A 27,499-nucleotide genomic window follows, 5' to 3' on the forward strand; every position below is an offset into this window, starting at 1 on the left:
CTTATCTATGTCTAGTTTATATATTGTTTTTTTTAATAAACTGTACACAACAATATATGCAGAAAATTCTTTAGGTCTTGATAAAGTGTTCAATGCTTTAAATGGTATGTCGCTGTCTGTTTTTAAGGCCTACCGTTTTCTTGTAAAGTAACTCAATTTGGTTCATGAAAATCAAAATACAGAGAAAGGCTAAGACAAAGATAATCTGAAAACAAAAGAATCTAGTCGAAAAAAAGAACCAACCACTAAAGCAAGATTCAAGACTCAAAATAGTACATTTTAGCAAAAGATGTTAAAAAGTAGATATAGAAATTAGGGAGAGAACAAGGTGGCATAAATTTCTAAGAACACTTGGACAATAACTTTGTGGTGTTGACGAGAGTTTAACGACAAAAAACACTGAAGAAGCTGTTGTAACTCAGCCGGTGCAAATATCTGTCTCTCAACAATCATCTCCACCATTGACGTCCTGAAATCTTCATATGGATCCTTTGACTTCTTCACCACCGCAAAACTCTCCGCCTTTGAAGAGTCCGAGGAGAAGCTTCTAGAAGAAAAGAGAGTATCAGAATCATCATCTTCACTTTCTTCTTTGTCTCCTTCGTCTTCTTCCTCACTACAAGACCAGTACCAAGACCCGGTTGACTTAAAACGTGAGGCAAAGAGAGGGTCAGAACCAAACTGCGATCTTTGCTTCCTGTTTGTCTTGACCTTCTTCCTTAAATCTCGAAATGAACGGCTCTCTTCGTAGAAAGGGTTTGGTGGGAATATAGGTGACGCACGAGGGCAAGAAGAAGCATGACTCTTTGGTCGTGATGGAGTTTTGGTTTTGGCTTTGGTAACGAAGAACCTCTCGGAAGACGTTGCTTTACTTGTAACAGCACAAGTCTCGACGACGTCGTATAGATCTCGTGGTCGGCAAGAGCTTAAAGATGACCGGACTATTCTTGAAACCCGGAGCTTCATTCTCTTCTCCATGTTTAGAGAATATCGAGAGAGACTAATGAAGATGGTGTATTAAAGTCGTGTGATATAAGACTTTTGAGGGAAGGAGAGATAAATTCTCTGTTGTGTTTTTTCTTGTACTAGCATTCATTTTTCGTAATATTTATGATAATTTAATGATTACAACTTTTTACGTTTAACTCTTTCTGCAATGTCTTTTGTCATTTCACTGTCGTCTTTATCTTAAACTATTCGAATTGCTGACACAAAAATTAACCATTGGAATTTCCTTGTTGCTTTTTTCTTTCTGTTTTTATTTTAGGTAGAGACGCTTGACCTTGCTTTGCTCGTTTTTCACTAATTTTAAAATATTTTAATTTTGAAAATTTGACATGAAACTGTTTTGTAATGTTTGTCATCTTGTAGACTAGTAAAAGTCAGTTTCTCTTTGATTTTTTTTATTTATATAACAGTCAGTTTCTTTAGCTTTTCGAATTCCTCATTATCAGGCAACTTAAAAAGTAGAGTTTGTTAAAACTTCTTCTACTTGGAAGATTTTATCATTGTTAACTTAAAGGATTTGCATTGTAGTACCAGAAGTAATTAAGTACTATAGTCAATCTTACGTTAACGTTACAAAGTTTTGGTGATACAATTCTGAATTCTTTTTTAACGATGCATAATTGAAACTTCTCCCCGGAATTCGTGCATCGGTTTTGGAGAATGAACGTTTTTTCAAAAAGGCAACTTAATTCAAAATTAAATGATTGAAAATGACAATTACACAGAAAGGTTGTGCACGATGATCACCAAAAGTCAGATTATATCTGCAAGTAAATAAAATAGATAACATTGACTTTCGTAACAAGAAAAAGGAGAGATTCATTTACCAATAAACAAAATTTTCCAAAACTTGCAAATAAGATTTACTTTTTGAAATCATCAATGGTAGTTTGATGAAACTGAAAACATTCCATCTATCCTAATGGACTTTTGTTTAATAAAATGAATATATATTGAAAATCTTGAAATATGATCATTAATCAAATTGCATGTTTAGTCGTCGCAAGGTAAAGTTTTAAAACTGCAATGTCTATAAAGATTAGGTATTGTTGTGTCCATCCGACTACTAACATTTTTCAAAACTAATTTTCATTAATGTAACCATCGAAGTCGAACACTGATGTATAAATCTTCTCCACAATCGTTTCTTTCAACATGTTGAAGAAATGAAAAAAAAAAAAAAAAAAACAAAGAATGAATTTTCTTCCTCTGCTCCAGTGGAGCAGCCCATGCATATAATCCCACTATGGGGATCGAACCCCAATGAAAACAGAGAACCTGGCCAAGTGGAGGACCACTATAGCCTATATAGTCAATTTAGCATGATTTATTAATTTTCAGCTGCTAGAGCAGACTTCCTAAATGCAAATTCCTAAGGACAATTGAAATATTTCTTATAAAGAAAAAAGGAGGAGGAATGATAGGTCTGATGTTTGGAAGTGTATATGCTTATTGGCTAATCTAATTTACCTTTTTTACGTTATTGTTAGGTTTTGGTGTGGTGGCAGGTTGGGGACCATATTATCTGCCTCTTCCTATTTGAATTTCAAAAAGTTTACACTAATTTGGGTATGCATGATACATTTCAAATAAAATTGTTTTTTTTAGTGGAGGCTAATGTTTTTAGAAATTAGTATTTCTTCCTACATATTTTAGCTCTTTGAATGATGATTTTAAAAATGATTTACCTAAAACAAAATTGCCAGTTTTCCAAGTAAAAGTGAGACTACATTCTGTGGTCAGTGTAAATGACAGTAGAAAAAAGACTGGACCCCAGACACGGCTATATGCTAGGCTAATCGATTCGACCCTGATGCTCTTCTCCGCCTACCCCTCTTCTGCCTGATTCTCCATATGCTTAGTAGCACTAGAACTCCTACAACACAACCCGAAAAAGTTTGATGACCTACTTTGGAAACAAGAATCATACTGATCATGCAATGAAAGGTTAAGCAAGAGACTAAATATCTTCCAAAAGTTTTCGAGTATATTACCACTAGCTACAACACCAGCAAGTACGATCCAGCGAGTAGGAACAAGAAATGGCATGTCAATCTGTAAATTGAGAGCAAAATATTAGAAAATTATTTGGTCCCTCCAAAATTAATTAGAAAAACTAGAAGATTACATGAATTACCTCGTCTCTATTGAAAAGGCCTCCCAGAGACTTGCTCCTGGAAGAACTAAGCTCACCTCCTTCCTTGGCTGATCTCCAACGCGTTGGTCTTTTACTCTCCACTGTGAAATTCAAGCCTCTACCCAAATCAATGCCATGATAACCGGGTAATCTACGATTCCTTCCTCTGACATGTAAGTTATATCCTTTAGTCCCCCATACTTCAAATCTGGAGTCACTCTCACAGATTAGCTCCTTTCCGATCACAGAAGAGTATGTTGAAAAATTTACATCAGTTCTTCGGGATGGCAGTTGCTTCTCGTCTATGATTACTGGTGAATATCTCTTAGCAAATTTTGAGAAAAGTACAGGGTCTTTGATATTTGAACTGCTAAAATCTAGCATTTTCTTCAGGAGCCAGTAGCAGTTGGTGACCATGTGGCTACTATCCAAACAATTTGAGTCTCCATATACACCAACCCGACCTTCACCAATCTCCAAAAGCCCAAGAACAGCAGGGTCTTCCTGTAAACACAGCCACATTATCACAAACAAATCACTGCAATTTAATTAAGAAAATCCAAGGCACAGTTAGAAGTGGAGAGAACTGGTTTCTCATTACCTTTGATGCCTCAGTTAGCAGTAGATTTTGGGTAGCGCCACTCTCAGAGCTGTCTAATAAAGGAAAAGTGTGCAAAAACCCACCAGCAGGAAACCGGACTATGTTTGTTCCAGAAGCATATCGACTCTGCTCACCGTCAATACTGAAATCCCCATTCAGAATTTTGTCCCCAAACGCAATCCCAAATGATGCAAGAAGGTTATTAAGTGCTGGGATATTTGCACCTCCAGTGACTGGAGTCCACCAACTGCGTGTGTTATCATCGAAGAATCTCATCTTCACCATGGTATCGACATTATACCACTCAGCAAACACAACCAGACCCAGTCCAGTATTGATAACGTCATCTCTGAGTTTTTCAATTTCTTCTGGAAAGTAATCATCTTCAAGGTCAACCATCAAAAGGGTTCCATATTGCTGAGCATCAAAACATGTAAGGGGCGAACCAAGAGTCTCGATATAGTACCCAGCATCACGTAACATGTTGTACATGATGTGAAAGTTTGTATGCAGGTGATCACCATGCCAATCAAGTATGTCATTGCGGACATCCAAAGAGTCTCTTGGAATATAACCAGGAGGATATTTAATGCTGTGAAATTGATCCCACAAAATACGTTTCGCTCGTGGTGGAGTGGGAATCACTTTCAGTTTCAACTGAAGAGAACAAGTACTCCTTCTAGGCCCACTTTCTCCAGAGGCTGGTGGGCTATAGACTTTCACAGTTACATTACCCTCTATTTCACCTGTGAACTGTGCACCTTCTTCCTTGATCTGCATGTGTAGAGCTAGATAACCAGTCCACGGCCATATAACATCCGGGTACTTAAAGTGAATGCTCAGAAGATTTCCTTCCTCGTTTGCAGGGTGCCATGTTGGTGGACTTTCAATATAGCCAATGACACCCATACCATTAAGAATTGTCGTGTTGAAAATGATGGGCATAGCCCCGGCATATAGCGGCTGACGACAAAAGGGCCAGGAATATGGACAATCATTATAATCAAGAATGCTCGGGAAAATGCTTGCCCGGGGGTGGTAGCTCTTTAGAATTTCATATGATTCTAATCTGACAAAGAGTCGAAAAATTAGAGACTACAAAAATAAAGGAACTAGGATTAAAATAAAAATAAAGAGTACAATGGTGATAACCAATATGGATAAGTAACTTACAGATCAACTCTTCCAGCACCCTGTTCATACATATTAGGACCTGAAAGCTTAGCAGCACCTTCGACCAATGCCTGCTTCATGCTTGCTGGATTGAGCAGATCCTTCCTTCTAGCTTCAGGAATAACACTTACAAGTAGGCAAACAATACCAGCAACAACAGGACTAGCCACACTTGTTCCAGACAGGCTTTTACAACCAGTGCTGATCTTGGACCCCATAATGTCGCGGCCATATGCAACCACATCTGGTTTCACACGGCCATATCTGTAAGCAAAACTTTGAAGTTAGGAATTGCAAGAAAACAAGCTATTTTGTATCTTTACGATTGTAGGGTTTGTAAAAGGGAATGTAGAAGCAGCAAGGAAATACAGTACCCATGAGGAAGTTCCCAGGTGCTCATGCCACGAGATGAGAATGAAGCTATGTGATCATCATTGTCAATACCTCCGACACCTATTACATCACTCTGGTCAGCTGGATTATTTAACGTTCCGTAAAGTGGCCCATCATTTCCAATTGCAGACACCATAATGATATTGCTGGCTGTTATTTCCCAAACCTGTTAGAAGAAAATCAGTGCCTCTGGAACACACGACTGTTCATATATGCTAGAGAGAAACATCCCCACCACTCGACTCAACAGGATAAGTAAACTCCAACCAAGAGATTAAGGAACAATTACCTTCTCTACAAAAGGCAGATCCAAGTAATCCGGTCCCCCAATGCTCAAATTTAATACATCCATATCTGTTGCTATAGCATAATTGAAAGCATCAAGAAACCATGAGGTGTATGATACCTGCAACAAGCTGAGCGCAAACTTATCATAACCTATTTGATTAAGACAACTTGCGTATCTGGGAAAGAGAAAAGGAAGGCACACAGATTTATAGCGCTCAATTACAGTGTCTCGAGGACAAAATAAAGATCACTGTGTAACCAATATCAGTATCTTAGCAAGTGTAATTAGGGAAACAGAAACAGAATTTACTGGACCATGAGTGGATTTAGTTTAGTTGAAGGAATGTTAAACCTTATCCCGCATGAGAAGAAGTATCTGTTGTGTGATCATGCATTACCTGGGCATCTGTGAACACTCGAAAAGCATAGATTTCCGTGTCTGAGGCAAAACCAAGACATTCTGGATTTCGACCAGCAATAACACCAGCAACAAACGTCCCATGACCCAGGTTGTCATTCAAAGTGTCCTCATTTGTCCAATTCGTACGCTCCTGAAAGTTACTCCGTCAATACCAGCTTCAGAGCTTAACAAGGCAAGTAGATAAAAGAAAACTAGTAATTTAAACACTTCACACTTCTCAGAAATCTTTGAGAAATACTATGGTTTATCAGTTTCTCCAAAAAGTGATACCTTGATCTTACGAAAATGAGGGTGATCAGCTCTTATTCCAGTATCAAATATAGCCATTTTAACTTTAGCGCCGGTGTAACCCTTCTTCCAGAGATGATCTGCTCCAAACATGGACGTGACTTGAGTCTTCTGCAAATTAGAAAACAAATGTAACTTATTAAAGACCTCACTTACAGTTTACGATACCAAAAATTAGCACATAGATCGATAGTGAGCAGAGAAAAACAGATATTGACTATGTTACTTCACAATTTCTCACCTGAGCGAGAAGATGTCGACTCCAGTTTAACGTGGTGTTACTTGTATCGGCCATAGGAGAGGACTCAGTTCCTTCTTCGAAAGACATAGAAGTGAAGATCTTCCCCGGACGTTTCTTCCCGTCGGGAAAAGATCCTCCAAGCAAAACTCTCTGGTACTTAAACTCAACGTTCACGTCTTTCACCATCTCCAGCCTCTCAATCTCTCCAACCACGGCCTCTTTCCCGCTTTCCTCGATCCATAGAACACCGAAGTCAGTCGGATACTTCGTCGCCGGGTTAATCCTCTCGATCCAACCCCAACCACCGGATCGGACCTTCGATTCGAGGTAAATTCGATGATCTTTCGCCGGCTTATACTGCTTAAATCGGATTATATAGTTAGTCTTCGTTTCATTCTCAGACTCCAAACGAGTTACGTTCTCTGGATTGAGATTTTGTTGCTGGGGATGGTAAGTGCTGGGACGGAGCCAGAAGAGAGAAACGGAGAGAAATACGACGATGATACAGGATCTGTAAGGATATGAAGAAGCTTCTCCGAGCACCTTCATGGCGATGGTTGAATTAGGGTTTGATAGCGAGATTCATTCACATACGTCCATGTCGTCGCCGGGGGAAATTTGCTTCACTCCTATGTAACTAATTTGATTTTCTGACCTCTGATGAACATACTCTGATGGTGGAGCGACTTTTGAACCGGCTTGTTGGTTTAGCTTAAGCAACCGGTTCTTAAGTTCGGTATAATCTTTTCAACAATTCGGTTTATTGTTCAGATCTATGAATTTTGGTTCGGTTTGGTTTTTTTACTTTCTTTTTCAGTTTTATCGTCGCCAAATTAGTCAAAGGTCGTCAAAGAGAAGAGACCAACACCAAAAATACAGTACAGACACTTCTTCACTTGGGTCGGAGTTGTTTTGAAGATTCTACCGTTGGTGCATCTTCATGTCTTTTCCACTTCAAGAGTTTCAAATTTACTCTGAATTGAGCAACGAATGTTTCCGATTTCCAATTTAAGATCAAGATCGTTGGAATTTATGTCTTTCCAGCTTTTTTTTTTGTTCTCGTGAATGTGTCGGCAGGATTAGTTTTTGAAGCTTGTTGTTAAATACTTGAACTTGAAGGTTTTGTGGGTTTGAATCTGTATAGTTCCTTCTGTCATGGAGGTTAGATCTGAGCTCCGAAAACAGTCACGAAGTGGAAAGAGGAAATGGGCTATTTTAGTTGGGATTGTGGCTCTTACTCATATCTTGTTATTACTTTCATATGGTGACGCCTTAAGATATCTGTTGCCTGATGGTAGAAGACTGAAACTTCCCAATGAGAACAATGCGTTGTTGATGACTCCATCACGAAACACACTTGCGGTTAACGTTTCTGAGGATTCTGCAGTCTCGGGGATTCATGTCTTGGAGAAAAATGGGTATGTTTCAGGTTTTGGTCTAAGGAATGAGTCTGAGGATGATGAAGGGTTTGTTGGAAATGTTGATTTTGAGAGCTTTGAAGATGTGAAAGACAGTATCATCATCAAAGAAGTTGCTGGAAGCAGTGATAATCTTTTTCCTTCAGAGACTACTGTAATGCAAAAGGAGAGTGTTTCAACGAGTAATAATGGTTATCAGGTGCAAAATGTGACGGTTCAAAGTCAGAAGAACGTCAAAAGCTCTATTTTAAGTGGGGGCTCCTCCATTGCTAGTCCTGCATCTGGAAATAGTTCCTTGCTTGTTTCTAAGAAAGTAAGTAAGAAGAAGAAAATGCGGTGTGATCTTCCACCAAAATCTGTGACAACAATAGATGAGATGAATCGGATATTAGCAAGGCACCGTAGAACTTCACGAGCAATGGTATGTGTGCAGCTGTCATTTCTATTTTCTTTTCACCTGTGGAACTTTAGTTATGATGCAATTAAGAGATATACTACTTCCAATGTAGCGACCGCGTTGGTCTTCGAGGAGAGATGAGGAGATATTGACTGCAAGGAAGGAGATAGAGAATGCTCCGGTTGCAAAACTTGAACGGGAGCTCTACCCTCCAATATTCCGTAATGTTTCCCTGTTTAAAAGGTAAAAGTGCAGAACTTAGAGCTAATTCTGAATTAAATTTGCTGGTAATGAAAAAGAGTAATGGTATATACACGAATTGATGAATCCTCAGTAGTATCATTAGTCCTATGTGGATGAAACTTTAGCACTACTCCTACTGTAAAATCCGCATCATATGGTCCTATGTTGAGATAATTTTCTGTTCGGAACTTAGTACTGTGAAGAGAGTAAAAAGAAAAAGAAAGCCTGAGTTCATATTATATGTTTAGTTCACAAATTCGTTCTGTTTGGTAGTGTCTTCTTATAAAAGGTAATCTTGACATATCCGATTCAGTTATGTGCCTCAGGAGTTACGAACTTATGGAACGGATACTCAAAGTTTACGTATATAAGGAAGGGAACCGCCCCATCTTTCATACTCCGATACTCAAGGGATTGTATGCATCAGAGGGATGGTTCATGAAGTTGATGGAAGGAAACAAGCAGTACACTGTAAAGGACCCAAGAAAGGCTCACTTGTACTATATGCCATTTAGTGCACGGATGCTAGAATACACACTTTATGTGCGTAATTCTCACAACCGCACTAACCTACGCCAGTTTCTTAAGGAATATACGGAGCACATCAGTTCCAAGTACCCTTTCTTCAATAGAACCGATGGAGCCGATCATTTTCTTGTTGCTTGTCATGATTGGGTAGGCATCTGTTTCATTTTTTAAAGTTAACTAATCATTTTTTCTATAGGTAACAATTTTCTATGTTGAATTTGGCTTCACTAACAGGCACCATATGAGACTAGGCACCACATGGAGCATTGCATTAAAGCTTTATGCAATGCAGACGTAACCGCAGGCTTTAAGATTGGAAGAGACATCTCACTCCCTGAAACATATGTCAGAGCCGCCAAAAATCCGCTTCGTGATTTGGGTGGAAAACCGCCGTCTCAGAGGCGGACCCTGGCTTTCTATGCTGGAAGCATGCACGGTTACTTACGTCAGATTCTGCTACAGCATTGGAAAGACAAAGACCCGGACATGAAAATCTTCGGGCGAATGCCATTTGGTGTGGCGAGCAAGATGAATTACATCGAGCAGATGAAAAGCAGCAAGTACTGCATTTGTCCTAAAGGGTACGAAGTCAACAGCCCGAGGGTGGTTGAATCGATTTTCTATGAGTGTGTCCCTGTGATCATCTCCGACAACTTTGTGCCACCTTTCTTCGAGGTTCTTGATTGGAGTGCGTTCTCGGTCATTGTTGCGGAGAAAGACATCCCGAGGTTGAAAGATATCTTGTTATCAATACCAGAAGACAAATACGTGAAGATGCAAATGGCGGTGAGAAAGGCGCAAAGGCACTTTCTGTGGCATGCTAAACCTGAGAAATATGATCTGTTTCATATGGTTTTGCATTCTATTTGGTATAACAGAGTGTTCCAAGCAAAGCGTAGATGATGTTACTATGGAGTGCTGATGGTGAAAGTTTAGACCCAATGTGCTTGTTTGTTGTGTGAGTAATGAATAGCTACAAAGTTGACTCTACCTTTGTAAATATTGACTCATAATTTTGTTCTAATTCGACTTGATGTTGGGCCTATTCATAGGTTTTCAGGCCCACCATAACAACCCTACAGGCAACAATGTTACAAGTGTGCCTGAAACGTTGACGTTTAAGTTTAAGAGAACTTCGCTTTAGAGTTTAGACCAGTTCCCCACAAAGCTCGTTGTCGTCATCGCGCGAGCTTGAACCAAAAAAACCATGAACAGTGAGAAGGAAGACGAGCCATTGGAAGAGATCGGCGATTCGAATAATGTTCTCGATCTCACTAGCTATCAGCTCCACAGTCTCGATACGGTCGAGTTACCGCCGAACCTGATTGAGCTGGACCTTACGGCGAACCGTTTGTCGGGATTGGACTCGAGGATCGCTCAGCTCTCCACGCTTAAGAAGCTTTCTCTCCGCCAAAACCTAATTGATGATTCCGCCGTCGAACCGTTGTCTCACTGGGACGCCTTGTCCGATCTCGAGGTGATTCTCGACTCTCTGATTTATCTTTTGAGTGATTTTGTAAATGGTGAAATATCTAGGCATCTGATTTTGTTTTTGGCCGTGGAACGTTATGATTTTGGCTAATTGCCTTTTGCATTTCACTTTTGATTTTCACTAGAATTGAAAATTGGCATTGATAGTCTGAGAGGCATAGTTATTTGTGGGCAGTGGATAAAGAAGAGTGTTTCTTGCTATAATTTATGCAGGAGTTAGTTCTCAGAGATAACAAGCTAGCGAAAGTACCAGATGTCAGCATATTCACGAAGCTTTTGGTTTACGACATATCTTTCAATGAAATCACTTCTTTGGAAGGAATATCCAAGGCCTCTAGCACACTGAAGGAACTCTATGTGTCTAAAAATGAAGTTAACAAGATTATGGAGATTGAACACTTACACAACTTGCAGATTCTTGAACTGGGGTCTAATAGATTGCGGGTTTGTCCCTCCCTCCTCTTTGATATTTTTTTATTCTCTTTACAGTGCTTCAGCAATGAATTTGAAAGCATTGAGGTTTCAGGTGATGGAAAATCTGGAAAACTTCACAAAATTAGAAGAACTATGGCTCGGAAGAAACCGTATCAAAGTTGTTAACCTGTGTGGGCTCAAATGCATAAAAAAGATTAGCTTGCAGAGCAATCGATTGACCTCTATGAAAGGATTTGAGGTGTGCTTCATTTACCTTTCTGCAGATATACTCATTCCTCATGCCAGCATTTTTATTTCTTCTGATGCTTGAAATATTATGTACCCAGGAATGTGTTGCTCTTGAAGAGTTATATTTGAGCCATAATGGTATCTCCAAAATGGAAGGCTTGAGTGCATTGGTCAACCTACGGGTATTGGACGTGTCGAACAACAAGCTTACTTCAGTTGATGACATTCAGAACCTCACAAAGTATTTCACCTTTCCCTTGCTTCAGACCGATTTTTGTCTTTTGGTGATTTATTTTCTCCATCCTGACTTTAACTTAACCTATAGGTTGGAAGATTTGTGGCTTAATGACAACCAGATAGAATCACTGGAAGCAATCACAGAAGCTGTTACAGGATCTAAAGAGAAGCTTACCACTATCTACCTCGAAAATAACCCTTGTGTAAGTTTAATCATAATCTTTAGTCACTTTTCATCAAAGTCTTGTCACTCAGTATCGTAGGATCTCCTATCTTTGGTTTTGCTTTTGCTTTTTGATATGGAATGTCAATTTAATGGTACACAGAGTGATCCCATTGCTGGTCTTGTTCAATGTGCATCGTAATTTAGATTATTTTTTTTCCGTATATATTGATAATGCATAAGAAACCTTGGGTTTTTCTATAAAGTTTCTTATGCATTTAAGTAAACTTGAGTACCACAACTTGGTTGTAGTTTTTTGCATAAGTCAATTCATTTATTTGGGTGAGTCCCAGTGTCTTCTATAAATTATCAATTTCTTTGGCTCAGAAGATGTGAAAAGTAATTATTTTACTGAGAGCCATTAAACGTTATCTAATATAAGTGTATCATTTTCTGTTGTCCATCTCCTCTCAGGCCAAGTCTTCTGATTATGTTGCTGCGGTCAGACAAATCTTCCCGAATGTGGAGCAAATTGATTCTAACTTATTTGCTTAGAGATGGATATATTCCTTGTCGTGCTGTTTGTATGAATGTCTGCTTCCTCATCCCATGGGCATGGGCATCGAATTTAGGAAATCAGGTACAACACGGATTCCTCAAAATATACATGTGTCTGCTGTTTATCATAAAGAAGTGCAAATGAGCAAATTAAATCGCTCTCGTCATGGATATTTATTAAAACGTTTTTGAAATTCTAGTGTTCCCTTGCAAGTAAACCAATTCTTGTTTTTGGTCTGTAATAGTATGTGGACTGTGTCTGTAAAAGGGAATCCCCGAGTCTGAAGTTGTCTTTGTTTCAAGTTTCAACCGAGAACACTAACTTGAATACTTTGATCCATATTTTTGACTTTGCCCCTTGCTTTTTTATCTTTATAGTTTCATGTGATTGTTCAGTATTGAAAGGTTGCTATATTACATATTTTACTACTTTTTGGTAACTTGTTACAAGTTTTGGGCTTCTAATCTTTCTTTCCGACAGAAGTACTTTTTGTTAATGAACTGAAGAAATTTGCTGTATAAAAGAAGGTACAAGAGTGGTATAAAAGAAAAAGAAAAAAGTCATTTCACCAATACAGATCTGCACTTCTGCAATCACATTCTCTAGAGAGTTAGCCGCAAAGTATCACCTTAAATTATCTTACGTACCAAAATATTAATGGAAGTAGTCTATGTTTATACTAAACCGATTTGAACCGAAAATGTTTATAATAATGGTGGTATTTTGAATTGAGGTTTTGGTTGACCTGATATTTCATCGGTTTGGAAAGTCAACTTCTCTTTTATAGTCGCTCACCGGTTTGATTTGATTGATATTTACATCACGCAAGAAAACCGGATATAGCTTAAGATGACTTGTAGCGAATGAACACATGACATGTGTTAATTCCACGAAGGCTGGGTCAGTCGTTTGTTTACTAGTTACCGCAGCTCAAACATGTAATTCCCGTGAGAGATTGTTTTGCCGGAGATAGTAGTTTTCGCGTCTCCAAAAACCCTTCGACCTTTGCCGGAGATAGTAGTTCCTCACTCTCTTTAATCCGATTCATCGAGCCGGAGAGCTCACCTTCCGCCGCGTAAAATGGCGGCTCTAGAAAGCCCACTGCCGGGAACGCCGACTGCGATGAGGAATGCTTTCGGCAACGTTTTATCAGTCCTGATCCTCGTCCTCATTGGTGTCCTCGCTTTCTCGATCCGACTCTTCTCTGTGAGTTCACTGATGTTTCTGCTTGGTTGATTCATTTCAGTGTTCTTCAATTTGTTAGGCTTTAGATCCGATCGGACTAGTTTAGATCCGACTAATCTAGATCCGATCTCATGATTTGAGATTGATTGGTGTAACTTCGTTTCTCTCCTCACTGTCTCTGTGTTAAAGAAACAGATTGTTGTTGTTACTTGTTATTTAACGCTGCGTCGGAGAGATATTGTTCCTCGTCGTAGTGATGGTTCATGTATCTTAAGAGTGAAATTAAGTGTTTTAGCTTTGAAATGTTAAATCAATGCTTGTTCCATTTTATTTGACAGTTAGGAAAATACTTGGAATTAGTTAATTTTACTTCTCTAGACTCTAGTAAATTCAGTAATGTCTTATCTACTCTGCAGAAGAGGCTAATTCTTGTTTGATTCTAGCAATCATCTCATACTTTTCATTTTTATTGCTTTTGGTAACGTTCTTGATTTATTTTTCAGGTTATAAAGTATGAAAGTGTGATTCATGAGTTTGATCCTTACTTCAATTATAGAGTCACTCAGGTTCACTCTCTTTTCTTATTTCCAGGATGTTAATCTTAGCTTTGGGCGAGTTCTCCTTTTAATTTCTGAGATTGCGGTCCTATTTAATTTGTTGTTTATTTCAGTTCTTATCGAAGAATGGAATATACGAGTTCTGGAATTGGTTTGATGATAGGACCTGGTAATTTGAGGATCAGAAATTTTGGTCTATTACTGTCTTCAATAGCATTGTACTTATTTTGTTTCCCCCATTTTATTTGATATTAGGTATCCTCTTGGCCGTGTGATTGGAGGAACTGTTTACCCTGGGTTAACTTTGACTGCTGGAACCATCTGGTGGTGAGTGTAGTTTCACTGTTATCAGCAATTATTTGATACACACGTATGGGTCAGTTTTGAGTTTTAATTATTTATATCTATGTGCCACAGGGGATTAAATTCATTAAACATTCCTCTGTCAGTAGAGACTGTCTGTGTCTTCACTGCACCTGTATTTTCAGCTTTTGCATCCTGGGCAACTTACCTTTTGACAAAGGTTTGTCTTTTTTCTTACATGATTTCTCTAGTAAATTTTAGAACCAATAAATGATAAGTACATATTTGCATTCTAACAGGAAGTTAAGGGCTCCGGTGCTGGACTTGCAGCTGCTGCTCTTTTGGCCATGGTAATTTAGTCAATTAGTATACGTGATATTTTTCTTCAATTGATGTTTCGGGAAAATTCTGAACAGCAAACGTTAAGTTTCTAGAACATCATGGCTATGATAATTAATAGGTTAGCGTTTGGTGATTTGATGTCATGTACACTATTCAGCATTGGTGCATTGTTTACTGGAATTTACCACAAAATTTTATTGATGTGTTTCTTTAGAGTGTTAGTTCTTTTTACTGAATGGTTACTTTTGCAGGTTCCCTCATATATATCCCGATCTGTAGCTGGTAGCTATGACAATGAAGCTGTTGCCATCTTTGCTTTGATCTTCACTTTTTATCTTTACATAAAGGTTAGGGTTTTCTCCAATGGCATGTAAAGTTGTTTTGATTTTTTCACCCTTTGGAGCATGTGTATAAGAAAATTCCTTCAGCAACCAACATCAAACCTTCTCTTGTAAATCTCTGTTTCTTAGTTGCCAATTCCTTTTAATTATTTTTCCAGTGATCCTTATCATGAATTTTATGCAGACATTAAATACAGGTTCCTTATTTTATGCCACCCTGAATGCTCTTGCATACTTTTACATGGTACGACCTGCGATAATTCACCATTTTTTCTCCTTTTCCTCTTCAGTATTATTTTCTGCTCAGTTTTTACTTGTTTTTTTTCCATCATTAGGTATGTTCATGGGGAGGTTACACCTTCATTATCAATCTGATACCAATGCACGTGCTTTTGTGCATTGTAACTGGGCGATACTCTCCCCGACTGTACATTGCCTATGCTCCTTTGGTAAGAATCTTCTTCCTTCTGGAGACAGATAAAAATTATTATAACAACCTATACCAGTAGTTGTATATATCACGTAGGATGCTGAAAGATAGCTAAAATTACATAATACTGAAAGTTATTGACACCAGGTTTGCTCATGCGTATGCAGGTTGTGTTAGGCACGTTGTTAGCGGCATTGGTGCCTGTTGTTGGTTTCAATGCGGTTTTGACTTCTGAACATTTTGCCTCGTTTTTGGTGAGTTTTTTCTCAATTATTTCTCAATTATTTTGTTATGTATGCCTCTTCATTTAGTGCTTAGTTTATTGAATCGGATTTTGCGTGTTGAACTGACCATGGATTAGTCCTTTTGGTGCATCGTTTTCTGGACACGAGTTTACTAGTTGATGCCTGTAGAGTTATTCAAGCTAAAAAAAACTGAAACCTTTTTAAATTCTAAGTTTTCACTTGTGAGATAAGTTAATATATGTACGAATATTGGGTTTAAACTTAATGTTTCTGCAAATGGACAAAAAATTTCTACTAGTTATTCTCTTCATTTACTTCTACTTTTGTTAAGAAATTTTTGTCTATAACTTATGCAGGTTTTTATCATCATCCACGTTGTAGCTCTCGTATACTACATCAAAGGCATTCTTTCTCCCAAAATGTTCAAAGTTGCTGTGACACTTGTTGTGTCTATCGGCATGTACGCTTTCTTATACTGTTTCTCTCTACATGTCTACAATTACCACACCTTGATAAGAGGAGTTTATCTGCTTCTTATCCAACTTCACAAAGCTAGTACAGATGGGATAACCTCTAGATTTTCTGGATTATGCATCATTGGGTAAAATGTTTATCTATGCTCGTTTATTCTTTACAGGGTTGTGTGTTTCATAGTTGTGGCAATTCTTGTGGCATTGGTGGCTTCAAGTCCAACAGGAGGATGGAGTGGTAGGAGTTTAAGTTTACTTGATCCGTGAGTGGTTCTAGTTTTTCAATCTTTCTTCTCCTAGCCATTTATTTTATGTCTTTGTCCACGTTTCAGGTATTCCGCTTTATCATTTTATAATTATTAACATACCTGACACTCTTTTTCTTTGTTTTATCTATCGTACAACAGAACTTATGCAAGCAAGTATATTCCAATTATTGCAAGTGTCAGTGAACATCAACCTCCAACTTGGCCATCTTATTTCATGGATATCAATGTTTTGGCTTTCTTGGTCCCTGCTGGCATCATTGTGAGTTAAATTTTGATTGTAGTTACTAATTAGATTTTGTGCTGAATAACATTTTTTGTCCATATATTTTGTGTTGATTCTTTCCTCTTTTCTTATCTTCTGTTGGTAGGCGTGCTTTTCGCCTCTATCTGATGCCAGCTCTTTTGTGGTCCTTTACATTGTAATGTCTGTATACTTTTCTGGAGTTATGGTAAGTTGTGTGTCTATGAATTGCCGTTGCATCTTTCTGTTGCCTAGTTATTTTATTGAACCATGTATTCACCTGTCTTCCTGTTCTCTTAGGTTCGTCTTATGCTCGTGCTTGCTCCAGCAGCATGCATCATGTCTGGGATTGCGCTCTCTCAAGCTTTTGATGTTTTCACGGGTTCCATCAAATACCAGTTAGGCGCATCGTCTAATTCCACAGATGATGTAAGTATGCTTCTCTGTCTACTTTGTTCTCTGATCTGTTGAATCATCTGTGTTGACAAGTTCTGGACAAAAATGGTTTGTGTTTCGACTGTTAGGCAGAGGACAACACTTCCACGAACAATGCCCCAAAAGATGATGTTTCTGCTGGTAAGACTGACAAGGGTGAAGAGATTGTAAAAGAGCGGTCTTCCAAAAAGGGCAAGAAGAAAGAGAGAGAACCGGCTGATAAACCTTCTGTTAAGGCCAAGATTAAAAAGAAGGCTCTTGTTTTGCCTCTTGAAGCCTCTATAGTTGCGCTTCTTCTCCTTATAATGTTGGGTGCTTTCTATGTGGTATGCAGACTTTCTTCGAGTTGTTATTTTATGGTCCCATCTTTTACAGTTAGTTTTGTCGTCAACATTCAAATGATAGGAGTTCGAAATGCATACCTTTGTTTTGTAGATCCATTGTGTTTGGGCAGCTGCAGAAGCATATTCAGCTCCATCAATAGTTTTGACATCTCAGTCACGTGATGGCCTACACGTCTTTGATGATTTTAGAGAGTCTTATGCATGGTTAAGCCATAATACTGATGTGGATGATAAAGTAAGTTTTTTCAACAAAAACAAGTCAGTTTTTAGTTCCTGTTAAGCATCATCCTTTGGTAGAGGTATAAGCTGTCTTTAATATATGAAGTTGCCTGAGTTTGATTTGCAAAAATAAAATCTTGGTAGGTGGCATCATGGTGGGACTATGGTTATCAGACGACAGCTATGGCTAATAGAACTGTGATTGTTGACAACAACACATGGAATAATACTCACATTGCAACTGTTGGCACTGCAATGTCATCTCCAGAAAAGGCGGCGTGGGAAATTTTCAACTCCTTGGATGTGAAATATGTTCTTGTCGTCTTTGGTGGTATGTGTTTGGCTCATGACATTGCCATCTTGTGTATTATCTCTGAAGTATATTCTCTGATCGGACAATCATTTCATTAGGTCTTATTGGTTACCCTAGTGATGACATCAACAAGTTTCTGTGGATGGTTCGTATTGGAGGCGGCGTCTTTCCACATATAAAGGAAGCTGATTATCTGGTACTTATTTGTTTTGTTTTGTTTTGTTTCTTTCGGTCTTAGAACAAGTTGTGATGGCTCAATAATTTTGAAGACTTTGAATCTGAACCTGGTTACCTAATATTTGCTTTGCAAAAGAGAGATGGGCAATACCGGATTGATTCTGAGGCCACTCCAACAATGTTGAACAGCCTTATGTACAAGCTCTCTTACTACAGGTATGATACTTTCTCGTAACTGTAACCTCGAACTCTGTTTACAAGGCTGAGTTTTAATATTTTTTCTCCAGGTTTGTAGAGACGGATGGTAAAGGTTATGATCGGGTGAGGCGGACAGAGATTGGGAAGAAGCATTTTAAGCTTACACATTTCGAAGAGGTGAGATTTAAATTATTTACTACAAACCAGGGTGCATTGATTCCACTAGGATTCTGGTAAATGTAACTGGTTTTGTCATCAGGTTTTCACGAGTCACCATTGGATGGTTCGGCTATACAAGCTGAAACCTCCCAGGAACAGGATTCGTGGTAAAGCAAAGAAACTGAAATCGGTAAGCACCTGACAATTTTGGGAAAATCCTCCTACATATTATTAAACCCCATTCAACCTTGACTTCAATGGGCAGTACACAAATGTGAAATAATGAGTTTCGAAGCTAAGAGGGACCGTCATGACTGTTGTGTTGAGATGAGATATACTAATGTAGCTTTTGCTGTGTTGCCAGAAAACAAGCTCTGGATTGAGTTCAAAATCAGCGAAGAAGAACCCGTGGGTCTAGAAATCCTAGAATTTTCAATGTTGGATGGTGAGCTATATGTCAACTCTTAGGTCTCTTTATTATCGAGAAAGTTGTTGCAGACGCAGTCAAGTTTCTGGTGTAGGATTCGTAAAAATTTTGTTAACTTTATTCGAATTTCATGTTTATTGCGGAGATTTTCAAGTACGGTAGCTAAAGTATCCATATTACATCCACTCTGGGTCCCTCGCCCCTCCCTCTCTGTCGACTAACCTCTTTCCTATGTTTCTCTTCGCCTCCACAATATCTCTCTCATTTTTCGAATCTAAAGTTTTCTTTTATTGATTTCACTTTTTTGTCGGGTGGAAGACGTCGTGTTTACATGAACATCCAAAGTATAGATAGACAGCGAGATTTTAGTAATCGATGAGCTTAAAGTTGGGTAAGTATTATATGCTTTGTGCAGGAAGGATAGACAACTAGTAATATTTAGTAAGTATATGAATGGAACTTCTTTTTATTCTTACAAGCATATAATTGTATATGTGCAAGGAGGACACACGATAGGGTTCGCCGTTTGCACCATATTTTTATTACGAAAAAAAGATAGTCATAAGTAGACATAATTTTATATGATTTGACGAAATAGTTGACAACAAGTTTTTATATCGCCATACGAAAGCAAATACGTCTAGCAATCAAGTCATTTTACGCAACCACATCTATAGTTTACTGGTTCAGGAGAGAAAAAAAAAAGAGAGGTAAAAACTAGAATATACATACATAAAGATGAATTGGTAATCAATTATTTTGTATAACAATATATACAATATTTATAAAGTAATTTAACTCAAGAAGATGATTTACCAGTAAATATTTTAGAATATAATACAAAGATTTGTATTTTACAAGATGGAGAAAAGATCAGTTTTGGAAAAAGCAAGAGTAGAAAAACAATCGACGCCTAAAAACGTGGACTGGTTGTAAAACAAGCATGCTTCAGTGTCTTCTGGACATGACTCCAATCGAAAAACACGTCTCTTGAGAAAAGTCATAAGTCGAAACATAACTTTTAATATTTTTACGTGGGTTAAAAGTAAACTATAAGCCTAGAACATGCCAATAGTGTACAAATGCTAATTGACCCCAAGAAAACAAAAAAAAAAGACGTACAAATGCTGTTTAAATAATTTACTACTAATTTTTAACCAAGTAACGGCTAATCTTCAAAGGAAAAATGATAAAATCAGCTATTACTAACTATACTTCTTGGGTAGTATTTGATATTTTTTGCTTTGTAAGCTATTTAATTTGTATACATTGGAGAATTCTAATATAATATTAAAATTTATAAAAAGTCAAATATATACAACGTAACAACTAAAAAAGTCATACTGATGTAAAAAAAGAAAAGTCAACGGTGATCTTTAGGCAACATCATGGATTGGCCCAAAACATGTGTTGGAATGTTTGGGGACAATGACCAAATCAAGTGAAAAGAGGTTTAACACTCTTAAGAAAAGGGACAGGTTTATTCAGACAATTTCTATTACATGTAACAAGTAAACATGACTCCAAGAACCTTTGCCAATATATATAATTACAATGACTCGTCATTGATAACAAAAAATATTATGTAGTTATCGATGACACGAACATTTTAAATTCAGGAAGTGATCAGAGTTTTTTTTTTTTCCCGTCAAATTGATCAGAGTTTTATTATATAAGAATACCCATATATGTAGATCTACAAAACTTATTTTTGTATATATATTTTCGTTAACAACATCAACATGTAATATGCGAAATTAAATTTTAAGTAGTGACACATCTAAATACTAATACAAATCACTAAAGTACATCTCATGGACGTCGATGTATAGCTACATTAACCATGCATACTTAAGTCTCGTTTTTCGTTTTTTTTTACTTGTATTTGATGTTAAACCTAGGTAACCAAACAGTATAGATGTCCCCTCCCCCTGTATATTTAATTTTGAGAAGCAAAATTTTGTGCATACGTGTTGAAAACTGGAATTTAAAGAACTTCTTTCACCATATATTTTTTTAAATAGAAAAATTAATGAGTTGCAGTAATACCACCAAGAGTCTGACTGGAGAACTAACCAGCACAAATAGCTGTAACATTTTGCGGCTGTAATCGAATTCAAATCCTCCTAATGCTTTTTTTTGACAACAAATATAGGTTGATCTTATATTTAATAAATCAAAGTAAAAGAAATATATTTTTAAAAAACATAACTTTTTATACATGAAAAAATATATACAATTAAACTGAATAACATACATAATCATTATATAACGTGAACACATGTTTAGTCATGATCTACTACTTATACAACGAAAACACAATTGAACACATCAGAAAATGTTGCACAACAACTTGAATTCGAATTCTGGAGCAATCAAAGCCGATTATATAGAAAAAGAAAATTCTCTAAAATAGCATGAAGTACAAATACTTAGGACACAATTACTTTGGATCAAAATTATGAATCAGATTCTTTTTGGTAACTTTCTCGTTTAAAAATACAAATGTCTCCCAATGCCCTCCCAAAAAAAACTGATCGATTCATCCACAAATATTAAGTAAAATAAAATAAAACAACTCAAAACACCGATCGATGTCAGTCAGTAGCGACAGTGACAACGTAAATTAATGGTTCCGATAAGTCTCCGTTGGTTTGCGTTGTTGTTATTACCACATCAACGCCTTCAGTACACGTTAGCTTTCTGGCTCTAATTGCTTCTTTCTCCCAGTCCGTAGTAGCCACGACATATAGCATCATGGCAGCACAACATATCTGAGCAGCTAAAAGACCTACCCAAAGTCCGCAAAATCCATATGCGGCCCAAAACGTTAGCCCAACGGCTACAGGCGTTCCAACGAGGTAAAACGCTCCTAGGTTTATGTTCGCTGCCATGGACGGCCGTGCAGTGCCTCTAACAACCCCGCAACCTACTGTTTGCGGGCAGTTCCCGAGCTCGCAAAGCCCGAGAATCGGCAACGCGGCTGCGGTTAATTTGATGATAGCAACGTCGTTTGTGAAGATCCATCCCCAGACATCGCTTACGCCCCAAGCAAACGCAGACGCCGTCAGACCCATTACCCCAGCAAAGGAAACCGCCACTATGGCTGATAACCTAGCCTTGTTTGGGCGGTTTGAGCCAAGTTCGTTACCAACTCGGGTGGAGACTGCTAACCCTAGAGACGATGGGAAAATGTAAAGCAAAGACGTCGTTTGGATAAGAATGCCCATTGATGCCACTGGAGTACTAGGGTCTATGAGTAAACCACATAGAACGGTCATTATCTCGTACCACCACCACTCTAGGCATACCCCGATGCAGCTAGGTATGGCTAGGGTTACGACTGGTCCCCAATCTTTGAAACATTCCGAGCTGGGGCGGGTCCACGTTGGCTGGTGTAGACCTGCGATCCAAACATGGGCCACAAGGAAAATGACAACAAGAAGATTTGAAGCGGCTGCGGCCATTGAAACGCCCATGAAACCCCATCCGAGGTAAGAAACGAGGAAAAAGTTCATGGGTATGTGGAAGATGGTGCCAGCGAGTGTTGCGAGAGTTAAAGGGCTTGTGATACCTTGTGCTCGAAGGTATATACGAAGAGGGTGAAGAAAGGAATTGGTGAGCAGATCAGGAATAGAGCAGAGGATATATGTTTGGGCCAACGATGAGATACTTGGATCTTGATGAAGATAAATCATGATCTTCCCCAGGTTGAGCCATAGAGCGACGATTACTACCGAACTTGTGAGTAAGAAAAGTACGGTTCGTTGAAGCGTTAAAGAGAGGAGTTTTGGTCTGCCGGCTCCAAAGGCTTGCGAACAGAGTGGGTCCATGCCGAGTGCAAGACCTGCTAGAACGGAGTAGCCAGTGATGTTAGCGAAGGCAATGGCCAGGGAGCCACCAGCTAGCTCTAGTTCACCGATATGCCCGAGGAAGAGCATCGAGATGGCGGAGCGAGCGTAGAGGATGAGGGCCGCGAGGATTGTCGGGAAGGCTAAGGAGAAGAGAGACCTAGCCTCACTTTTAAGCTCAGTGATTGTCGGGAAAATGGGGGCAGGGTTTTGTTTTTCCAGGTCTATCTTCGATAGAAGATTTGTGTGGCTGATGATGTTTGGGGTTTCCATTTTGTCTCTGTGAAATAAAAGACACAAGACGATTATGGTTACAAGATATGATTACCAGCAGAACACTTCTGGTTTATATACACAAATTACCTATATGTCCGTCACGTCGGACTTAGCGAAGGAGTCAAATGATAAAAGTCAAATATTTATTAAAAGGATAGACTTTATGTTTTAATGTTTAAAAAAGGTTAATTACAGAAAGAACACTTTTCTTTTAGAAGGTGCTGTGAAGATAAGACTTCTTAAAATGTTAAAGAAGTTAGGCATTTTTGTAATCTTTTTTTTTTGGGTCTACAAGGTTGTTTTAGATTATTATCTTTTTAATTTTAATAGTGAAAAAATCCCTTTTTTCTATAAGAACATCTTTAATTTGTATGTTTTCACAATACTTTTATGAAAATGCCTAATTTTAGTTCTGATTTTATTAAATGGGATTCTGGTAACATTAATTCAAGTTTATCAGATTTATTATAAAAGTTTGGAAATTAGAAAATCTTATCCTTGAAAATTTTGTGCCATATATTGCCGAACGCCACGTGATATTTTATAAATTACTATATTAGATATGTATTTTATTAATATTTTTTTTCAAAAATTTTAAATTAAATTTACTATTTTCAACATTTACATTTTGTTTTACCTTTTACTAAAATTCATATGTATATTATAATGTCTAGATATAAAATTTGACGTGTCGTGTTTTTATCGGTATGTACTTTTGTTTTTTTCTTAAGTATTGCTTATTAAGTTAGATGTAATCTTATAATTTTTTTTTGTTTTTTAATCAAAGTTGTGCATTTCCTAGATTTTTTCTTAAAAATAACTTTGTGATTGAAAATGATTCAAAAAACGCTAACCAGAACTTGAGAGGAGGAGAATGAGCGGTCCAGTTTTTCTAGTTAAAACAAATTTAGTTATAGAGGGCCAGATCAATTGATCCTCCTTTTTGATTGATTGATATGGAAAAAAAATCATAAAACCAATTGGACCAGAGGGACATGATCGATATGCATTAAGATCTATATTTTTGAACAATATATGATCATTTTTTACGTGCTATGACCATATTGCAACCATTCATATGTGTAAATGTCAAATGTCACTAAACCAAGTTTTTTGTATTGTGAGCTATGTAGAATATTTTTTCAAGAAGAATGTATTGTTAGGGATATGAAACATATTAAAAAAATAGTTTTGGTGGCGTAGTCTCCTATGAATGAGCTGTTTTATCCAATCGGTTAGATGAGTTTGAATAGCTCCATGGCTTCTTCTTCTTTTTCATCAAAAAGATTCTATTGATAAGGTTTAAAGTGAATTACAAAGAGCCGGCAAGTACATGAACACTTCCGGAAACATTAGTCGGCGAGTACAAGAACACCAGAAACAATGATCAAACAAAGTAAACAAAGGGAAAAAAACCCGAGCAAATAAACTACACAACATCCATTAATACTTTCTGGATCAGAATCTGGAAATTCAAAAAAAAGATTAACAAAACCTAAACCTTGCAAATTAAAACAAAACTGAGACTTAGAAAAACACACAAACAGATTATAATACAAGAATCTTCTTTATAACAAGTTAAAACCAAATGAAAGTGTCGTGTGACCCTCTTTATAATACTCTCGAGAAGTCACAGAGGCGGTGAAACGCATCCAAAAAAATAGAGACTCAAAGAACGTCTCTTGAAGAAAGGAAGAAGATCTAGATTTACGATGGCGAAATTTCTTAATCTGAGGCAGAGAAGAACCGATTGAAGACTGCTTCTACCTACCAAGAAAGATACAACCAGATATGATGCTGAGAATGGCGGAGACAAAAAAGCAAAACATCAAAAACCAAAGGAGGAGGAGATTTAAGCTTTAAATATTTAGATCTAGAAAACTAGAATTGATTCCGTTGGAAGAAAAATCATGGATGTGCCGAAAAAAGAGAAAAACAAAGAAAGAGAAAGAATTTTACCGGCTCTAGTGCTATGGAAGCCACTATGAATATAAAAAATCTAGGTGGCGGTTCCTTTTGTTTTTAGAGAGAAGGGAGAGATTTTTAGGTCCAGAGAGAAATGTGTGTGTATTCACATCACGACATGGCTTCTTTTTCTTTTTCTATTTTTTCTATTTTGGGTTTATGTAATTATAAGACATTTTGTTTAGTTCAATTTTCTAAATTATTATTGACAAAAAAAAAGAGGTTAATTTGCAGCAATATATTTATCTTTTAGACGAAATATATATTAATCTAATAAAAATAAACTCGACATCATAACATAAGTTAACAAATAAAACATTCAAAAATTAATACGATCATGATCAACTGATAACGATCAATGGTAGTAACTTGGGTTTGGGCAGGTAGAATATTTGTCGTACGAACCAAACTATCCTGGTTTACACATTCTCAGCTTGAATTCACAGCTACATCTGTTGGACCAGCTTGTCTCATCAACTGACAAACACATTGAAGAAGCTAGAATCAGATTCCATTCGAGCACATAACCATACGTTATTAACAATACTTTAATTAAGAATTTTATAAACCTGGAAATAAGTCTCAAACTTTGCCCGGAGTTCACTGTGCTCTTTCTTAATATCAGGCAGTGCTCCTTTTACTCTTTAAAGTATACATGTATGCAAAAACAACCATTTGCATCAATATATATATATATATATATATATATATATATATATATATATATCTTGTTAAAGAACATTCTCATACATATCTTAGTTTAGATGCATAAATGACAAACTTATGTATTCTATTTAGAACTAAAATTATGCAAAGGAAATGAAAAATAAAATAAAATGAAAAGGCTGTACTTACCCTTCTATGTTGCCAGCTTTGAGAAATGTGTTTGCCTTCTTAAGTTCCTTAACAACTTTGATAGCACCGATGCTGTATTAAAAAAAAAAAAAAAAATCAGCAATTTATATTTATTAATGTTACAATTCTTATCTCTATATTTCAAAACACATTACAAAAATATTATAACTAGCCTGGCGCTGCTGCTTTCTAGCCGAAGAATGCATCGGGTAATCATGGGTACCTCTATTGGCTCTCGCTCCCTGTCAAAATTAAATCAACTTAAAACTTTAGATACCAACCATTAGGCATTAGCCAAGTTTAAATTAAATCATTATATTCAAATATAATTCTTGTATTCATATTTATAGGTGCGGCCCAACATTTTATATGCCCCTATGCAAACAAGATTTATACGGCCTTTAGTAAAATGCATAACAAATTACAATAACTTGGGCCCTTTTTTTTTCTTTTTTTTTGCATCTACTTTCAACTAAATCTTGGTTTTTCATTCGAACTATGTTTCATTACATTATATAAGTTCAATGTTGATGCATTCCATATTTCCATGGATCAAAATTTCATATGAAGAGAGATAGGAAACTCACAATTCATGTTCCAAAGAAGCAATCACATTAGGGGAATCCCTAAAATAAAGAGTTATTATCTCTACAATAAAGTTAGGGTTCGTGTCTTTCGCCAGAGCCTCAAGCTGAGTATACTGACGATCAAGGTACCCCTGCGTCATTATTTACTTTGAAAGATTAAACGAGATTCCTTAGAAAATTACATGTTTTTATAAAAACAAGTAATTCAAAATATAAATCAACCGGATTGATATGTGTAAATCATCCTCTATACGCTTAATTATATGTGCATTAGTTTGAAATATACTAACCTCGTCAAAGAAAGATTGTCTCATCTCTTCAACTTGTACATGGAGGGATTTGATCACCATTTTAACTAAAATATTTGTTTGGAAATAAGCTTTTGCAAATTCAAGAAGAATAATATAGGGTCAAATAGAGAGAGTGAAATGCATGTAAATGTTGCATCTACATCAATCCATATATATATGGCAATAAAGTGAAAGCTTAGAATTATAATTTAATGAGAAAATCTTGAAACAACCTCTTGTTGGTCAACATTTGCAAGAAAATTAAAATTGTATCTGTGTTTCAGTGTTTGCAGTAAATATTATTTTCTATCAATAATGTATGTTAGCTTAGAGATTATAATAAGTTTTCTCTTAGAGTAATAATCGTTACATCCAAGGAGTCATTGGTGCAATGGCTCTAAACATCTGCGACTTTAAGAAGCTCTGATACCAAATCTTGAAAAGTAAATACATAATCTGGAAATAATAAAGGGTTTTACAATAGTTTTCTTTAATTAGATGAGCTACAAAATTATTAAACGATTTACATTGTATTAAGGTGAACTTGTAAGTTCCTATAATAGACGTCCCGATGATTTGGAAATTAGTTTACTGTTTACGAGTAATTAATATTAGTTTTATACAGAAGATTGTTCTTCAATGGTTAAAATGGTTTATGGAAAAGGAATTTGATTGTACTTTTAAACTTCTAGACTCAGGCTGGTCCATACAACATATAAAAAATAGAAAATGGTTTACATTTAATTACAAAATAATCTTATTTTAAAGGTT

The 27,499-nt window shown here is 37.0% G+C and overlaps 8 protein-coding genes, 1 long non-coding RNA gene and 1 other non-coding gene across 15 annotated transcripts; 4 read left to right on the forward strand and 6 right to left on the reverse strand.

The window, feature by feature from the left end:
* Positions 1 to 135: 135 nt before the first annotated feature.
* Positions 136 to 1,089, reverse strand: OFP8 (ovate family protein 8). The gene has a single exon (NM_121970.2). It carries the CDS (start codon positions 976 to 978, stop codon positions 313 to 315), a length of 666 nt encoding a protein of 221 aa, NP_197466.1. The 5' UTR covers positions 979 to 1,089; the 3' UTR covers positions 136 to 312.
* A 1,498-nt stretch (positions 1,090 to 2,587) lies between these two features.
* Positions 2,588 to 7,231, reverse strand: S1P (SITE-1 protease). Of its 3 annotated transcripts, none has more exons than NM_121971.3 (10): positions 6,551 to 7,227; positions 6,292 to 6,420; positions 5,999 to 6,151; positions 5,602 to 5,718; positions 5,294 to 5,478; positions 4,920 to 5,183; positions 3,747 to 4,815; positions 3,146 to 3,649; positions 3,003 to 3,063; positions 2,588 to 2,884 (listed from the first exon to the last, which is right to left on the reverse strand). In NM_121971.3, exons 1-10 carry the CDS (start codon positions 7,097 to 7,099, stop codon positions 2,799 to 2,801), a joined length of 3,117 nt encoding a protein of 1,038 aa, NP_197467.1. In that variant the 5' UTR covers positions 7,100 to 7,227; the 3' UTR covers positions 2,588 to 2,798. The 3 variants fall into 3 exon arrangements, with proteins under 3 accessions (NP_197467.1, NP_001331147.1, NP_001331146.1); NM_001343620.1 differs by having other exon boundaries at positions 2,621 to 2,884; positions 5,602 to 5,728; positions 6,551 to 7,231; NM_001343619.1 differs by having other exon boundaries at positions 2,621 to 2,884; positions 5,602 to 5,728; positions 5,999 to 6,184; positions 6,551 to 7,231.
* A 147-nt stretch (positions 7,232 to 7,378) lies between these two features.
* Positions 7,379 to 10,215, forward strand: AT5G19670 (Exostosin family protein). Of its 2 annotated transcripts, NM_001343621.1 has the most exons (5): positions 7,399 to 8,389; positions 8,478 to 8,608; positions 8,935 to 9,283; positions 9,371 to 10,094; positions 10,189 to 10,215. In NM_001343621.1, exons 1-4 carry the CDS (start codon positions 7,706 to 7,708, stop codon positions 10,037 to 10,039), a joined length of 1,833 nt encoding a protein of 610 aa, NP_001332525.1. In that variant the 5' UTR covers positions 7,399 to 7,705; the 3' UTR covers positions 10,040 to 10,094; positions 10,189 to 10,215. The 2 variants fall into 2 exon arrangements, with proteins under 2 accessions (NP_197468.2, NP_001332525.1); NM_121972.4 differs by having other exon boundaries at positions 7,379 to 8,389; positions 9,371 to 10,210.
* Positions 9,757 to 9,997, reverse strand: AT5G19675 (uncharacterized protein; the record flags this gene model as incomplete). Its single annotated transcript, NM_001343622.1, has 2 exons — positions 9,757 to 9,876; positions 9,905 to 9,997. 2 exons carry the CDS (start codon positions 9,995 to 9,997, stop codon positions 9,757 to 9,759), a joined length of 213 nt encoding a protein of 70 aa, NP_001332524.1.
* A 39-nt stretch (positions 10,216 to 10,254) lies between the features above and the next one.
* On the forward strand, positions 10,255 to 12,727 carry AT5G19680 (Leucine-rich repeat (LRR) family protein). Its single transcript, NM_121973.5, has 6 exons — positions 10,255 to 10,613; positions 10,841 to 11,071; positions 11,154 to 11,300; positions 11,389 to 11,531; positions 11,616 to 11,730; positions 12,165 to 12,727. Exons 1-6 carry the CDS (start codon positions 10,344 to 10,346, stop codon positions 12,243 to 12,245), a joined length of 987 nt encoding a protein of 328 aa, NP_197469.1. The 5' UTR covers positions 10,255 to 10,343; the 3' UTR covers positions 12,246 to 12,727.
* A 259-nt stretch (positions 12,728 to 12,986) lies between these two features.
* On the forward strand, positions 12,987 to 19,389 carry STT3A (staurosporin and temperature sensitive 3-like A). Of its 2 annotated transcripts, none has more exons than NM_121974.5 (23): positions 12,987 to 13,455; positions 13,938 to 14,000; positions 14,105 to 14,160; positions 14,247 to 14,318; positions 14,409 to 14,514; positions 14,594 to 14,644; positions 14,888 to 14,983; positions 15,162 to 15,221; positions 15,313 to 15,426; positions 15,575 to 15,661; positions 16,009 to 16,112; positions 16,290 to 16,385; positions 16,530 to 16,650; positions 16,760 to 16,840; positions 16,933 to 17,061; positions 17,157 to 17,393; positions 17,503 to 17,646; positions 17,775 to 17,961; positions 18,042 to 18,139; positions 18,257 to 18,336; positions 18,408 to 18,495; positions 18,578 to 18,667; positions 18,842 to 19,322. In NM_121974.5, the coding sequence occupies exons 1-23, from the start codon at positions 13,330 to 13,332 to the stop codon at positions 18,893 to 18,895; spliced, it is 2,340 nt and encodes a 779-aa protein (NP_568380.1). In that variant the 5' UTR covers positions 12,987 to 13,329; the 3' UTR covers positions 18,896 to 19,322. The 2 variants fall into 2 exon arrangements, with proteins under 2 accessions (NP_568380.1, NP_001332033.1); NM_001343623.1 differs by having other exon boundaries at positions 13,135 to 13,693; positions 18,842 to 19,389.
* Positions 19,390 to 21,358: 1,969 nt separating this feature from the next.
* AT5G19700 (MATE efflux family protein) lies at positions 21,359 to 23,144 on the reverse strand. Its single transcript, NM_121975.2, has one exon. The coding sequence runs from the start codon at positions 23,026 to 23,028 to the stop codon at positions 21,502 to 21,504; it is 1,527 nt and encodes a 508-aa protein (NP_197471.1). The 5' UTR covers positions 23,029 to 23,144; the 3' UTR covers positions 21,359 to 21,501.
* Positions 23,145 to 24,227: 1,083 nt separating this feature from the next.
* Positions 24,228 to 25,121, reverse strand: AT5G00420. 2 transcript variants are annotated; one of them, NR_144143.1, is made up of 2 exons: positions 24,991 to 25,121; positions 24,228 to 24,798 (listed from the first exon to the last, which is right to left on the reverse strand). It is a non-coding gene; the product is annotated as an uncharacterized misc_RNA (transcript). The 2 variants fall into 2 exon arrangements; NR_144144.1 differs by having other exon boundaries at positions 24,228 to 25,121.
* On the forward strand, positions 24,867 to 25,137 carry AT5G03085. The gene has a single exon (NR_142655.1). It is a non-coding gene; the product is annotated as an other RNA (long non-coding RNA).
* A 288-nt stretch (positions 25,138 to 25,425) lies between these two features.
* AT5G19710 (histidine containing phosphotransfer protein) lies at positions 25,426 to 26,788 on the reverse strand (the record flags this gene model as incomplete). The annotated part of the gene is made up of 5 exons (NM_121976.1): positions 25,426 to 25,473; positions 25,566 to 25,638; positions 25,852 to 25,923; positions 26,002 to 26,093; positions 26,729 to 26,788. The coding sequence occupies 5 exons, from the start codon at positions 26,786 to 26,788 to the stop codon at positions 25,426 to 25,428; spliced, it is 345 nt and encodes a 114-aa protein (NP_197472.1).
* Positions 26,789 to 27,499: the final 711 nt, after the last annotated feature.

This window comes from Arabidopsis thaliana, chromosome 5 (genome assembly GCF_000001735.4).
Source record: "Arabidopsis thaliana chromosome 5, partial sequence".
Classification (NCBI taxonomy): Eukaryota; Viridiplantae; Streptophyta; class Magnoliopsida; order Brassicales; family Brassicaceae; genus Arabidopsis; species Arabidopsis thaliana.